General features: G+C 32.6%; 1 protein-coding gene across 1 annotated transcript in view; it reads left to right on the top strand.

Moving 5' to 3' along the window:
• pgbd5 (piggyBac transposable element derived 5) overlaps nt 1-15,040 on the top strand; it is a 39,998-nt gene that overhangs the window by 15,711 nt on the left and 9,247 nt on the right. The window contains exon 4 of the mRNA XM_058652078.1: nt 2,363-2,543. Within this exon, the coding sequence (XP_058508061.1) occupies nt 2,363-2,543 (181 nt within the window). The remainder of the gene's footprint in view (nt 1-2,362; nt 2,544-15,040) is intronic.

The raw sequence follows: 15,040 nt of genomic DNA, 5'->3' as shown, positions 1-15,040 counted from the left end.
TTGTCAGAGGAATAATTGCTTCCTCACATGTACGGTGTTTTGGTCGTTTTTCTTTCTTTCTTTTATTTTCATAGTTCTGGTAAACCAACTCTCTCTGTCTCTATCAGGTAGTAAATCTTATTTTAACCTCAAACACTGAGGTGTCCATTATCTCAAGCTCTTCAAGCTGGCACACACATTAAACAGACGGCTGTGTGATAACTCTCCTCCATCCCTTCGCTCCCGTGTAAAACAATTGGTGCACTAGAAGCATCGCAGACTGAGTTACAGCCATTTAAAGTGGGTTTAAAGTCATAAATAAAATAACACTTCTGACTCTGTCACCCCAAAGGAAGATGTGTTACTATGTTGTTAAGTTTGAATGATTAAAAAAAGTTGGTAAATTGTGTTACACTGTGGAGGAGTTGCTAACTGATGAGTCCTAAAAACATGTCAAAAAACAACATTTTCACCATTTTCATCACAGTTTAGCATCATACTGTATAAAACACCTGTCCTGCTCTCTGTCTCCCTCTTTATCTATCAGTGGTACTGCTTCTTCTAGCTTTTCTGTGCATATTTTGTGTCAAGAGAAAACACATTTTGGGACAAAAACATCTCCACTATCTCGTGCAGGAGGTTTTTACGTTGTTATAACAATTGAGGAGCTATTGCTTTTTTCCACAATGTAATATTTTTCCCATATTCTCAGCCACTTTGTGTAACATATATAATATGTGACGAGGATAATCTCTGCTTTTGTTTTACACACACTTTAAATCCATTTCCCATCATCCCATCCATTTCATAAATGAGCATTAGCATTCACACTGACTGGTGCCATTTGGCAGCGTCTCAGTCTTTACCAGTCCACTGACGTGAGTCTGCACTGAGATCTTCTCTCTGTAAATGAATTGTGTTGAGGGAGGAAAAAAATCTAAGAAATTTAACAAGTTAATGGAGTGAATCAATGAGATTCCATTAGGCAGTGCACCACACAGGGATGCACAAACACAAGCACACAAACACTCAGAATGAGCAGAGTGTAGTAGCTACACGCCTGACATAGATTCAGCCTAATTAGGTTAATGCCATTCAGCTCATGAACAACAGCAACAGGGTTTACATTTGTGTTTGTGTGTGTTTATATGATACTGGCTCTGGTCGTTCTGAGGCCAAGCTCATTATTCATGTTTCCTTTGAAAGATTTTTCTTCCACTGCATCATGAATCAGTGTATTGAGCTAAGAAGTGCAGCTCAGTGCACCACGAACCAGAGGAACACACTGTAACTCAACAGCTCTAATGGCCTGATGGTGGTAACATTCATTTTCCACAGTCTGATATTTTAATCTAAGAAAAACTATTTCTTTTTTTATGTCTTTTCGGTTTTGTATTTTATGTGTTGGTCTAGCTAAGCAAACAGTGCACACTGATAAACACATCTTTAAATGTGCTGCAGTTTGCCAAGAGGCTATTTTTCATTTGTAGTTGTCACCCTAAAAACAGAAAAGAAAATGAATATGACAAAACTGAACAACATTACTTAGGAATGCAGAGCAATAATAAAACAGACAGAAGTCAGAGTTAATAGAAACATAAGTCAGACCAACACCGGGTACTAAAAACGTATATTATATACTATTAGACATAACAAAACTGTCCAGTTGCCTATTTCTTAAATTCTGAAAACACAATGACCTGAATGACGAAGAAACTTCACAGACACTAATTAGAAAAACACCAAACACAGGGGAAGCACAAGGGAAAAAAGTGTGCACAGACTCCAAAGTAAACAGCCGGAAAAAGTACAAGATATGATTGCAAGTAAATAAAAACAGACTGGGTGTAAACTTTATGGATTTTCATTTGCATCAACATGCAGCCAAATATTTTTATCACTGTATATTTTAGTGCATTTTATGAGGGAATCAACTCAAATCACTATAATGGTGGCCACTGACTTCTCTTTATATATAACATATGAAGAGAGTCACAATTACAGCATTAAATTATTATATTAATACTTCATATTTCATACTTCAATATTAACGGAGTTTTGTATTAAGCCACCGAGATGTCATCTTCATAATTAGCTCCTTAAGGAGCCAATTTATTTTCAACAAACATGTTCAAAATTTGGCGGCGAATAAAGTTTATTCAATATACTGTACATTGCTGGAGGGGGGGGGGATCAGAAATATGTTTATACCAGGGTATGTGTTCGGAGTGGAGCTGAGGACTTTTTTTTGGATTTTTTTGACAGCCGCTGCAGGGTTTAGGATCCATCAAAGAGCTTAATATTTAGATTCTGAAGTTCTGCATGTTTCATCTACGTAACATGTAATAATAATGTCCATCATCCTCCTCCCCCCTCTCTGCAGATCTCTGTCCATCTTAAGGAGGGCCAAGGTACGGATGGTCTCGCCACCTTGAAGAACAAGCCTCAGCTCCACAGCCTTGTGGCCAAGCAGCTCTGCCAGAACATCTCCGGGAAAAACACCATCATCTTCACCGGGCCATCCATCACAAGCCTCAGCCTTTTCACCGAATTCAGCAAACAAGGTAAAAAAACAAACGTGTATTATGTTTTCCTTCCATCATGTTCTCTCCTACCTTGTTTTCTGCTTTGTTGTACATATTGAATTCTCTCTTGTCATCGCCTCCCCTTCCATTTTTTGCACTTCTTATCTATTTTTGTCTGTTTTTAATCATGTTGTGATGATTGAGTCCCCTGAATAAACAGCAGAGCGAAGAAGGCAGCCGGCAGTTTTCCTTCGAATAAGACTTCACAGTAGTATCGTAGGAAGTTTACAGCCCTAGTGCAACATTTATCTGTCATCTAATAAATGCTTTTCCCCTCAGGAGCAGGACAGGAAGTTGACAAATGGGTTTAAAACCACTCAAAGAAAAGAGTTTGACAGAAAAAATATCACCTCACACGGCAGATTTAACCAATATTGTGTTTTAGATTTTAGATTTAATTGTTTGTGAGCTTGACGTTTACTCATTCAGTCATGTTTCCATTATTTATGAAATAACTAGATGTTACGCTGGAAAAAGTCGATCTATTTCACTTTACTATGTGCAGTAAATAGTTTTGCTCATAATTCCAGTGCCAGTTTCTGTTATAAAAGCATAAGTCACATTTGAATCCTTCTCGGTGACCTGTTTTCTTCTTTCATTATAAAAGCAGATGTGGTGACAACGTTGTCATGTCACAATAACAGAGGATGAATATTAGTGAAGGATACAGTTCATTTTAAAACATCATTAGCAGAGGTTTTTTATCATAAATGCCTTTTGACAACTCAAAGAAAAAGAAAAACGTCCAGAGATGTAATCAGTATTCTGTCTTCTAGCTGAACCCATTTAGCTCTGAGTTTGTTCCGCACACTGTTCAACTTTTCCTTTTCTTCTTTTGCAAACGTATCATTCTGGATTAATTAGCAGACATAATTAGCCAGCTCCAGTCTGCAGCACGTACCGAGGGCACCGACTTGCAGATAGAAATCATTCTCCAAATTAGGAATCGGCAGCAGCAGTCAGCAACGGGATTGTTTCACAGCTGCTCGTCCATGTAAGACAAAGAGAAATGTCTGCAGAGAAATGAGAACGAGGGATGAACAATTGACAGTAGTTTGTTCTATAGGTTTTGTAGCAGAGGTTTGTGTGACAAGCACAGTTCATGCACATAATTTCCTGCAGGGAGGTTTGAAACCATCAGAAAACCCTGACATAATCTTTTTTTCTCTTGGAAAAAAAAAACTATTATATGCATTTAGAAATCACACAAGATAATAAAAAACAACAAATACTCACAGTTGAGAGCATTTTTGCCCAGAAAGAAAAGAAAGACAAGATAAGAAAATAAGGATTCAAACTGCAAACAAAGAATTCCACTCTAGTATTATACTGTAGTATTAGACCTTCATCAGGCAAATAGTTAGTGGCAAACATATTAGCTTGACTTAAATGGCTTTTTACCTTTAACAAACTATTTGCCTGATGAAGTTGTACCGAAACATTGCAAATTAATGTGTCAGTGCAAGTGAGATTCTTGGTTATTTAATCTGTAAATAAAATATGTATATCATTTGTGTTTTGTTCTTTTTAAAACAGTGCTTCAATAATTTTGTCTATAAAAAGGAAAGACTGCAGTGTACTTACTAAGTTGAGTTGTTAATTTTTGTGACTTTCTGGACGACATATTAAACGACAAAAACTATAACATTTTAGACGACATACTAAGCTATATCATAAAAAATTTGACAAAAAAGTTATAGTTTAGATGTCGTCCAAAATTTGACAAAAAAAGTCATAGTTTAGTATGTCGTCCAAAATTTGACAAAAACGTCATAGTTTAGTACAGTATGTCGTCTAAAATGAGACAAAAAAAGTCATAGTTTAGTATGTCGTCCAAAATGAGAAAAAAAAGTGATAGTTTAGTATGTCGTTTTAAAATGAGGAAAAAGTCATAGTTTAGTATGTCGTCCAAATTTTGACAAAAAAGTCATAGTTTAGTATGTCGTCCAAAATGAGACAAAAAATTCATAGTTTAGTATGTCATTCAAAATGAGACAAAAAAGTCATAGTTTAGTATGTCGTCCGAATTTTGACAAAAAAGTCATAGTTTAGTATGTCGTCCAAAATGAGACAAAAAAGTCATAGTTTAGTATGTCGTCCGAAAATTGACAAAAAGTCATAGTTTAGTATGTCGTTCAAATTTTGACAAAAAGTCATAGTTTAATGTCACCCGAATTTTGACAAAAAAGTCATTGTTTTGTATGTCGTCCAAAATGTGACAAAAATGTCATAGAAGTATGTCATCGGAAAATTGACAAAAAAGTCATAGTTTTAGTATGTCGTCCAAAAACTGACAATAAGTCATAGTTTAGTATGTCATTCAAATTTTGACAAAAAAGTTATAGTTTAGTATGTCGTCCGCATTTTGACAAAAAAGTCATAGTTTAGTATGTCGTCCAAAATTTGACAAAAAAGTCAGTTTAGTATGTCGTCCAAAATGAGACAAAAAAGTCATAGTTTAGTTTGTCGTCCAAAATGAGACAAAAAAGTCATAGTTTAGTATGTCTTCCAAAATTTGACAAAAAAGTCATAGATTAGTATGTTGTCCAAATTTTGACAAAAAAGTCATAGTTTAACATGTCGTCCAAAATGAGACAAAAACGTCATAGTTTAGTATGTCGTCCAAATTTTGACAAAAACGTCATAGTTTAGTATGTCTTCCAAATTTTGACAAAAAGTCATAGTTTAGTATGTCGTCTAAAATCTGACAAAAAAGGTCATAGTTTAGTATGTCGTCCGAAAATTGACAAAATAGTCATAGTTTAGTATGTCGTCCAAATTTTTACAAAAAAGTCATAGTTTAGTATGTCGTCCAAAAATTGACAAAAAAGTCATTGTTTTGTATGTCGTCCAAAATGTGACAAAAATGTCATAGTTAAGTATGTCGTCCAAATTTTGACAAAAAAGTCATAGTTTTAGAATGTCGTCCGAAAATTGACAAAAACGTCATAGTTTAGTATGTCGTCCAAATTTTGACAAAGACGTCATAGTTTAGTATGTCTTCCAAAAGTGCACTAAAATGTTATCTTTTAGTTAGTCATCCAAAATTTGACAAAAAAAACAACATGTGTCACAGTAACTCCGGGCACTTGTGGCCTAATGGCTAAGACACTGGACTCCCAACCCAGGGATTGTGGGTTCAAGTCCTTTGTGAGACAGCCCAGTCATAGTAGAGTAACATATGACAACTGAACTTCCACGTCTCATGGAAAATCTGACAAAAAACTCATAGTATGTCGTTCAATTTTTGACAAAAAAGTCATAGTTTAGTATGTCGTCCAATTTTTGACGAAAAAGTCATAGTTTAGTATGTCGTCCAAAATTTGACAAAAAAGTCATAGTTTAGTATGTCGTCCAAAATTTGACAAAAAAGTCATAGTTTAGTATGTCGTCCAAAATTTGACAAAAACGTCATAGTTTAGTATGTCGTCCAAAATGTGACAAAAATGTCATAGTTTAGTATGTCGTCCAAATTTTGACAAAAATATCATAGTTTAGTATGTCTTCCAAATTTTGACAAAAAGGTCATAGTTTAGAATGTTGTCCGAAAATTGACAAAAAAGTCATAGTTTAGTATGTCGTCCAAATTGTGACAAAAATGTCATAGTTTAGTATGTCGTCCAAATTTTGACAAAAATGTCATATTTAGTATGTCTTCCAAATTTTGACAAAAAAGTAATAGTTTAGTATGTCTTCCAAATTTTGACAAAAACGTCATAGTTTAGTATGTCGTCCAAATTTTGACAAAAAAGTAATAGTTTAGTATGTCTTCCAAATTTTGACAAAAACGTCATAGTTTAGTATGTCGTCCAAATTTTGACAAAAAAGTCATAGTTTAGTATGTCGTCCAAAATTTGACAAGAAAAGTCATAGTTTAGTATGTCGTCCAAATTTTGACAAAAAAGTCATAGTTTAGTATGTCGTCCAAAATGAGACAAAAAAGTCATAGTTTAGTATGTCTTCCAAAATTTGACAAAAAAGTCATAGTTTAGTATGTTGTCCAAATTTTGACAAAAAAGTCATAGTTTAACATGTCGTCCAAAATGAGACAAAAACGTCATAGTTTAGTATGTCGTCCAAATTTTGACAAAAACGTCATAGTTTAGTATGTCTTCCAAATTTTGACAAAAAGTCATAGTTTAGTATGTCGTCTAAAATCTGACAAAAAAGGTCATAGTTTAGTATGTCGTCCGAAAATTGACAAAATAGTCATAGTTTAGTTTGTCGTCCAAATTTTTACAAAAAAGTCATAGTTTAGTATGTCGTCCAATAATTGACAAAAAAGTCATTGTTTTGTATGTCGTCCAAAATGTGACAAAAATGTCATAGTTAAGTATGTCGTCCAAATTTTGACAAAAAAGTCATAGTTTTAGTATGTCGTCCGAAAATTGACAAAAACGTCATAGTTTAGTATGTCGTCCAAATTTTGACAAAGACGTCATAGTTTAGTATGTCGTCCAAAATGAGACAAAAACGTCATAGTTTAGTATGTCGTCCTAAATGAGACAAAAAAGTCATAGTTTAGTATGTCGTCCAAAATGAGACAAAAACGTCATAGTTTAGTATGTCGTCCTAAATGAGACAAAAAAGTCATAGTTTAGTATGTCGTCCAAAATTTGACAAAAAGTCATAGTTTAGTATGTCGTCCAAAATTTGACAAAAAGTCATAGTTTAGTATGTCGTCCAAATTTTGACAAAAATGTCATAGTTTAGTATGTCTTCCAAATTTTGACAAAAACGTCATAGTTTAGTATGTCGTCCAAAATGAGACAAAAAAGTCATAGTTTAGTATGTCGTCCAAATTTTGACAAAAATGTCATAGTTTAGTATGTCGTCCGAAAATTGACAAAAAGTCATAGTTTAGTAAGTCGTTCAAAATTTGACAAGAAAAGTCATAGTTTAGTATGTCGTCCAAAATTTGACAAAAAAGTCATAGTTTAGTATGTCGTCCAAATTTTGACAAAAAAGTCATAGTTTAGTATGTCGTCCACAATTTGACAAAAAGTCATAGTTTAGTATGTCGTCCAAATTTTGACAAAAATGTCATAGTTTAGTATGTCTTCCAAATTTTGACAAAAACGTCATAGTTTAGTATGTCGTCTAAAATCTGACAAAAAAGGTCATAGTTTAGTATGTCGTCCGAAAATTGACAAAAATGTCATAGTTTAGTATGTCGTCCAAATTTTGACAAAAAAGTCAGAGTTTAGTATGTCGTCCAATTTTTGACGAAAAAGTCATAGTTTAGTATGTCGTCCAAAATTTGACAAGAAAAGTCATAGTTTAGTATGTCGTCCGAAAATTGACAAAAAAGTCAGTTTAATATGTCGTTCAAATTTTGACAAAAACGTCATAGTTTAGTATGTCGTCCAACATGTGACAAAAATGTCATAGTTTAGTATGTCGTCAAAATTTTGACAAAAAAGTCATAGTTTAGTATGTCGTCCACAATTTGACAAAAAGTCATAGTTTAGTATGTCGTCCAAATTTTGACAAAAATGTCATAGTTTAGTATGTCGTCCAAAATTTGACAAAAATGTCATAGTTTAGTATGTGGTCCGAAAATTGACAAAAAGTCATAGTTTAGTAAGTCGTTCAAATTTTGACAAAAACGTCATAGTTTAGTATGTCGTCCAACATTTGACAAAAAAGTCATAGTTTAGTATGTCGTCCAAAATGTGACAAAAAAGTCATAGTTTAGTATGTAGTCCAAAATTTGACAAAAACGTCATAGTTTAGTATGTCGTCCTAAATGAGCCAAAAAGTCATAGTTTAGTATGTCGTCCAAAATGTGACAAAAATGTCATAGTTTAGTATGTCGCCCGAAAATTGACAAAAAAGTAATTGTTTTGTATGTCATCCAAAATCTGACAAAAAAAACAACATGTGTCACAGCAACTCTAGGCACTTGTGGCCTAATGGATAAGACACTGGACTCCCAACCCAGGGTTTGTGGGTTCAAGCCCTTTGTGAAACAGCCCAGTCATAGTAGAGTAACATATGACAACTTAACTTATACGTCTCATGAAAAATCTGACAAAAAACTCATAGTATTTTTGACAAAAAAGTCATAGTTTAGTATGTCGTCCAAAATGAGACAAAAAAGTCATAGTTTAGTATGTCGTCCAAAATTTGACAAAAAAGTCATAGTTTAGTATGTCGTCCAAAATGAAACAAAAAAGTCATAGTTTAGGTATGTCGTCCAAAATGAAACAAAAAAGTCATAGTTTAGTATGTCATCCAAAATTTGACAAAAAAGTCATAGTTTAGTATGTCGTCCAAATTTTGACAAAAATGTCATAGTTTAGTATGTCGTCCGAAAATTGACAAAAAGTCATAGTTTAGTAAGTCGTTCAAAATTTGACAAAAAAGTCATAGTTTAGTATGTCGTCCAAAATTTGACAAAAATGTCATAGTTTAGTATGTCGTCCGAAAATTGACAAAAAGTCATAGTTTAGTAAGTCGTTCAAATTTTGACAAAAACATCATAGTTTAGTATGTCGTCCAAAATTTGACAAAAAAGTCATAGTTTAGTATGTCGTCCAAAATTAGACAAAAAAGTCATAGTTAAGTATGTCGTCCAAAATTCGACAAAAACGTCATAGTTTAGTATGTTGTCCTAAATGAGCCAAAAAGTCATAGTTTAGTATGTCGTCCAAAATGAGACAAAAAAGTCATAGTTTAGTATGTCGTCCAAAATTTGACAAAAAAGTCATAGTTTAGTATGTCGTCCAAAATTTTACAAAAAAAGTCATAGTTTAGTATGTCGTCCAAAATTTGACAAAAAAGTCATAGTTTAGTATGTCGTCCAAAATTTGACAAAAACGTCATAGTTTAGTATGTCGTCCTAAATGAGCCAAAAAGTCATAGTTTAGTATGTCGTCCAAAATGTGACAAAAATGTCATAGTTTAGTATGTCGCCCGAAAATTGACAAAAAAGTAATTGTTTTGTATGTCATCCAAAATCTGACAAAAAAAACAACATGTGTCACAGCAACTCTAGGCACTTGTGGCCTAATGGATAAGACACTGGACTCCCAACCCAGGGATTATGGGTTCAAGCCCTTTGTGAGACAGCCCAGTCATAGTAGAGTAACATATGACAACTGAACTTATACGTCTCATGAAAAATCTGACAAAAAACTCAGTATTTCGTTCAATTTTTGACAAAAAAGTCATAGTTTAGTATGTCATCCAAATTTTGACAAAAAAGTCATAGCTTAGTATGTCGTCCAAAATTTGACAAAAAAGTCAGTTTAGTATGTCATCTAAAATCTGACAAAAAAGGTCATAGTTTAGTATGTTGTCAGAAAATTGACAAAAAAGTCATAGTTTAGTATGTCGTCCAAATTTTTACAAAAAAGTCATAGTTCAGTTAGTCGTCCAATTTTTGACGAAAAAGTCATAGTATAGTATTTAGTATGTCGTCCAAAATTTGACAAGAAAAGTCATAGTTTAGTATGTCGTCCGAAAATTGACAAAAAACTCATAGTATGTCGTTCAATTTTTGACAAAAAAGTCATAGTTTAGTATGTCGTCCAAAATGAGACAAAAAGTCATAGTTTAGTATGTCGTCCAAAATTTGACAAAAAAGTCATAGTTTAGTATGTCGTCCAAAATGAGACAAAAACGTCATAGTTTAGTATGTCGTCCAAATTTTGACAAAAAAGTCATAGTTTGGTATGTCTTCCAAATTTTGACAAAAAAGTCATAGTTTAGCATGTCGTCCGAAAATTGACAAAAAAGTCATAGTTTAGTATGTCGTCCAAAATGAGACAAAAACGTCATAGTTTAGTATGTCGTCCAAAATTTGACAAAAAGTCATAGTTTAGTATGTCGTCCAAAATTTGACAAGAAAAGTCATAGTTAAGTATGTCGTCCGAAAATTGACAAAAAACTCATAGTATGTCGTTCAATTTTTGACAAAAAAGTCATAGTTTAGTATGTCGTCCAAAATGAGACAAAAAAGTCATAGTTTAGTATGTCGTCCAAAATTTGACAAAAAAGTCATAGTTTAGTGTCTTCCAAATTTTGACAAAAAAGTCATAGTTTAGCATGTCGTCCAAATTTTGACAAAAAAGTCATAGTTTAGTATGTATTCTATAATATGACAAAAAAGGTCATAGTTTAGTATGTCGTCCGAAAATTGACAAAAAAGTCATAGTTTAGTATGTCGTCCAAAATGTGACAAAAATGTCATAGTTTAGTATGTCGTCCAAATTTTGACAAAAACGTCATATTTAGTATGTGTTCCAAATTTTGACAAAAAAGTTATAGTTTAGTATGTCGTCCAAATTTTGACAAAAAAGTCATAGTTTAGTATGTCGTCCAAAATGAGACAAAAACGTCATAGTTTAGTATGTCGTCCTAAATGTGACAAAAACGCCATAGTTTAGTATGTCTTCCAAATTTTGACAAAAAAGTCATAGTTAAGTATGTCGTCTAAAATCTGACAAAAAAGTCATAGTTAAGTATGTCGTCTAAAATCTGACAAAAAAGTCATAGTTTAGTATGTCGTCCAAAATTTGACAAAAAAGTCATAGTTTAGTATGTCGTCCAAAATTTGACAAAAAAGTCATAGTTTAGTATGTCGTCCAAAATTTGACAAAAATGTCATAGTTTAGTATGTCGTCCGAAAATTGACAAAAAGTCATAGTTTAGTAAGTCGTTCAAAATTTGACAAAAAAGTCATAGTTTAGTATGTCGTCCAAAATTTGACAAAAATGTCATAGTTTAGTATGTCGTCCGAAAATTGACAAAAAGTCATAGTTTAGTAAGTCGTTCAAATTTTGACAAAAACGTCATAGTTTAGTATGTCGTCCAAAATTTGACAAAAAAGTCATAGTTTAGTATGTCGTCCAAAATTAGACGAAAAAGTCATAGTTAAGTATGTCGTCCAAAATTCGACAAAAACGTCATAGTTTAGTATGTTGTCCTAAATGAGCCAAAAACATCATAGTTTAGTATGTTGTCCTAAATGAGCCAAAAAGTCATAGTTTAGTATGTCGTCCAAAATGAGACAAAAAAGTCATAGTTTGGTATGTCGTCCAAAATTTGACAAAAAAGTCATAGTTTAGTATATCGTCCAAAATTTGACAAAAAAGTCATAGTTTAGTATGTCGTCCAAAATGTGACAAAAAAGTAATAGTTTAGTATGTCGTCCAAAATGTGACAAAAATGTCATAGTTTAGTATGTCGTCCGAAAATTGACAAAAAGTCATAGTTCAGTAAGTCGTTCAAATTTTGACAAAAACGTCATAGTTTAGTATGTCGTCCAAAATTTTACAAAAAAAGTCATAGTTTAGTATGTCGTCCAAAATTTGACAAAAAAGTCATAGTTTAGTATGTCGTCCAAAATGTGACAAAAACGTCATAGTTTAGTATGTCGCCTAAATGAGCCAAAAAGTCATAGTTTAGTATGTCGTCCAAAATGTGACAAAAACGTCATAGTTTAGTATGTTGTCCTAAATGAGCCAAAAAGTCATAGTTTAGTATGTCGTCCAAAATGTGACAAAAATGTCATAGTTTAGAATGTCGCCCGAAAATTGACAAAAAAGTAATTGTTTTGTATGTCATCCAAAATCTGACAAAAAAAACAACATGTGTCACAGCAACTCTAGGCACTTGTGGCCTAATGGATAAGACACTGGACTCCCAACCCAGGGATTATGGGTTCAAGCCCTTTGTGAGACAGCCCAGTCATAGTAGAGTAACATATGACAACTGAACTTATACGTCTCATGAAAAATCTGACAAAAAACTCAGTATGTCGTTCAATTTTTGACAAAAAAGTCATAGTTTAGTATGTCATCCAAATTTTGACAAAAACGTCATAGTTTAGTATGTCGTCCAAAATTTGACAAGAAAGTCAGTTTAGTATGTCGTCTAAAATCTGACAAAAAAGGTCATAGTTTAGTATGTTGTCAGAAAATTGACAAAAAAGTCATAGTTTAGTATGTCGTCCAAATTTTTACAAAAAAGTCATAGTTTAGTATGTCGTCCAATTTTTGACGAAAAAGTCATAGTATAGTATTTAGTATGTCGTCCAAAATTTGACAAGAAAAGTCATAGTTTAGTATGTCGTCCGAAAATTGACAAAAAACTCATAGTATGTCGTTCAATTTTTGACAAAAAAGTCATAGTTTAGTATGTCGTCCAAAATGAGACAAAAAAGTCATAGTTTAGTATGTCGTCCAAAATTTGACAAAAAAGTCATAGTTTAGTATGTCGTCCAACATGAGACAAAAACGTCATAGTTTAGTATGTCGTCCAAATTTTGACAAAAACGTCATAGTTTAGTATGTCTTCCAAATTTTGACAAAAAAGTCATAGTTTAGCATGTCGTCCGAAAATTGACAAAAAAGTCATAGTTTAGTATGTCGTCCAAAATGAGACAAAAACGTCATAGTTTAGTATGTCGTCCAAAATTTGACAAAAAGTCATAGTTTAGTATGTCGTCCAAAATTTGACAAGAAAAGTCATAGTTTAGTATGTCGTCCGAAAATTGACAAAAAACTCATAGTATGTCGTTCAATTTTTGACAAAAAAGTCATAGTTTAGTATGTCGTCCAAAATGAGACAAAAAAGTCATAGTTTAGTATGTCGTCCAAAATTTGACAAAAAAGTCATAGTTTAGTATGTCGTCCAAAATGAGACAAAAACGTCATAGTTTAGTATGTCGTCCAAATTTTGACAAAAACGTCACAGTTTAGTGTCTTCCAAATTTTGACAAAAAAGTCATAGTTTAGCATGTCGTCCAAATTTTGACAAAAAAGTCATAGTTTAGTATGTATTCTAAAATCTGACAAAAGAGGTCATAGTTTAGTATGTCGTCCGAAAATTGACAAAAAAGTCATAGTTTAGTATGTCGTCCAAAATTTGACAAAAAGTCATAGTTTAGTATGTCGTTCAAATTTTGACAAAAACGCCATAGTTTAGTATGTCGTCCAAAATGTGACAAAAATGTCATAGTTTAGTATGTCGTCCAAATTTTGACAAAAACGTCATATTTAGTATGTGTTCCAAATTTTGACAAAAAAGTTATAGTTTAGTATGTCGTCCAAATTTTGACAAAAAAGTCATAGTTTAGTATGTCGTCCAAAATGAGACAAAAAAGTCATAGTTCAGTATGTCGTCCAAAATTTGACAAGAAAAGTCATAGTATAGTATGTCGTCCGAAAATTGACAAAAAAGTCATAGTTTAGTATGTCGTTAAAATTTTTACAAAAACGTCATAGTTTAGTATGTCGTCCAAAATGTGACAAAAATGTCATAGTTTAGTATGTCGTCCAAATTTTGACAAAAACGTCATATTTAGTATGTGTTCCAAATTTTGACAAAAAAGTAATAGTTTAGTATGTCGTCCAAATTTTGACAAAAAAGTCATAGTTTAGTATGTCGTCCAAAATTAGACAAAAAAGTCATAGTTTAGTATGTCGTCCAAATTTTTACAAAAAAGTCTTAGTTTAGTATGTCGTCTAAAATCTGACAAAAAAGGTCATAGTTTAGTATGTCGTCCGAAAATTGACAAAAAAGTCATAGTTTAGTATGTCGTCCAAAATCTGACAAAAAAGGTCATAGTTTAGTATGTCGTCCGAAAATTGACAAAAAAGTCATAGTTTAGTATGTCGTCCAAAATTTGACAAAAAGTCATAGTTTAGTATGTCGTCCAAATTTTTACAAAAAAGTCATAGTTTAGCATGTCGTCCAAATTTTGACAAAAAAGTCATAGTTTAGTATGTCGTCCGAAAATCGACAAAAAAGTCATAGTTTAGTATGTCGTCCAAAATTTGACAAAAAGTCATAATTTAGTATGTCGTCCAAAATGAGACAAAAACGTCATAGTTTAGTATGTCGTCCAAAATGAGACAAAAAAGTCATAGTTTAGTATGTCGTCCAAATTTTTACAAAAAAGTCATAGTTTAGCATGTCGTCCAAATTTTGACAAAAAAGTCATAGTTTAGTATGTCGTCCGAAAATCGACAAAAAAGTCATAGTTTAGTATGTCGTCCAAAATTTGACAAAAAGTCATAATTTAGTATGTCGTCCAAAATGAGACAAAAACGTCATAGTTTAGTATGTCGTCCAAAATGAGACAAAAAAGTCATAGTTTAGTATGTCGTCCAAAATGAGACAAAAAAGTCATAGTTTAGTATGTCGTCCTAAATGAGACAAAAAAGTCATAGTTTAGTATGTCGTCCAAAATTTGACAAAAAGTCATAGTTTAGTATGTCGTCCAAATTTTGACAAAAAAGTCGTAGTTTAGTATGTCCTCCAGATTTTGACAAAAAAGTCATAGTTTAGTATGTCGTACAAAATTTGACAAAAAAGTGAGTTTAGTATGTCGTCCAAAATTTGACAAAAAAGTCATAGTTTAGTATGTCATCCGAAAATTGACAAAAAAGTCATAGTTTAGTATGTCGTTCAAATTTTGACAAAAATGTCATAGTTTAGTATGTCGTCCAAAATGTGACAAAAAA

This window comes from Solea solea, chromosome 15, assembly GCF_958295425.1.
Source record: "Solea solea chromosome 15, fSolSol10.1, whole genome shotgun sequence".
In the NCBI taxonomy this organism is placed as follows: domain Eukaryota; kingdom Metazoa; phylum Chordata; class Actinopteri; order Pleuronectiformes; family Soleidae; genus Solea; species Solea solea.
Note: the sequence above shows the minus strand (reverse complement) of the source record. Positions and strands in the feature narration are given on the sequence as shown.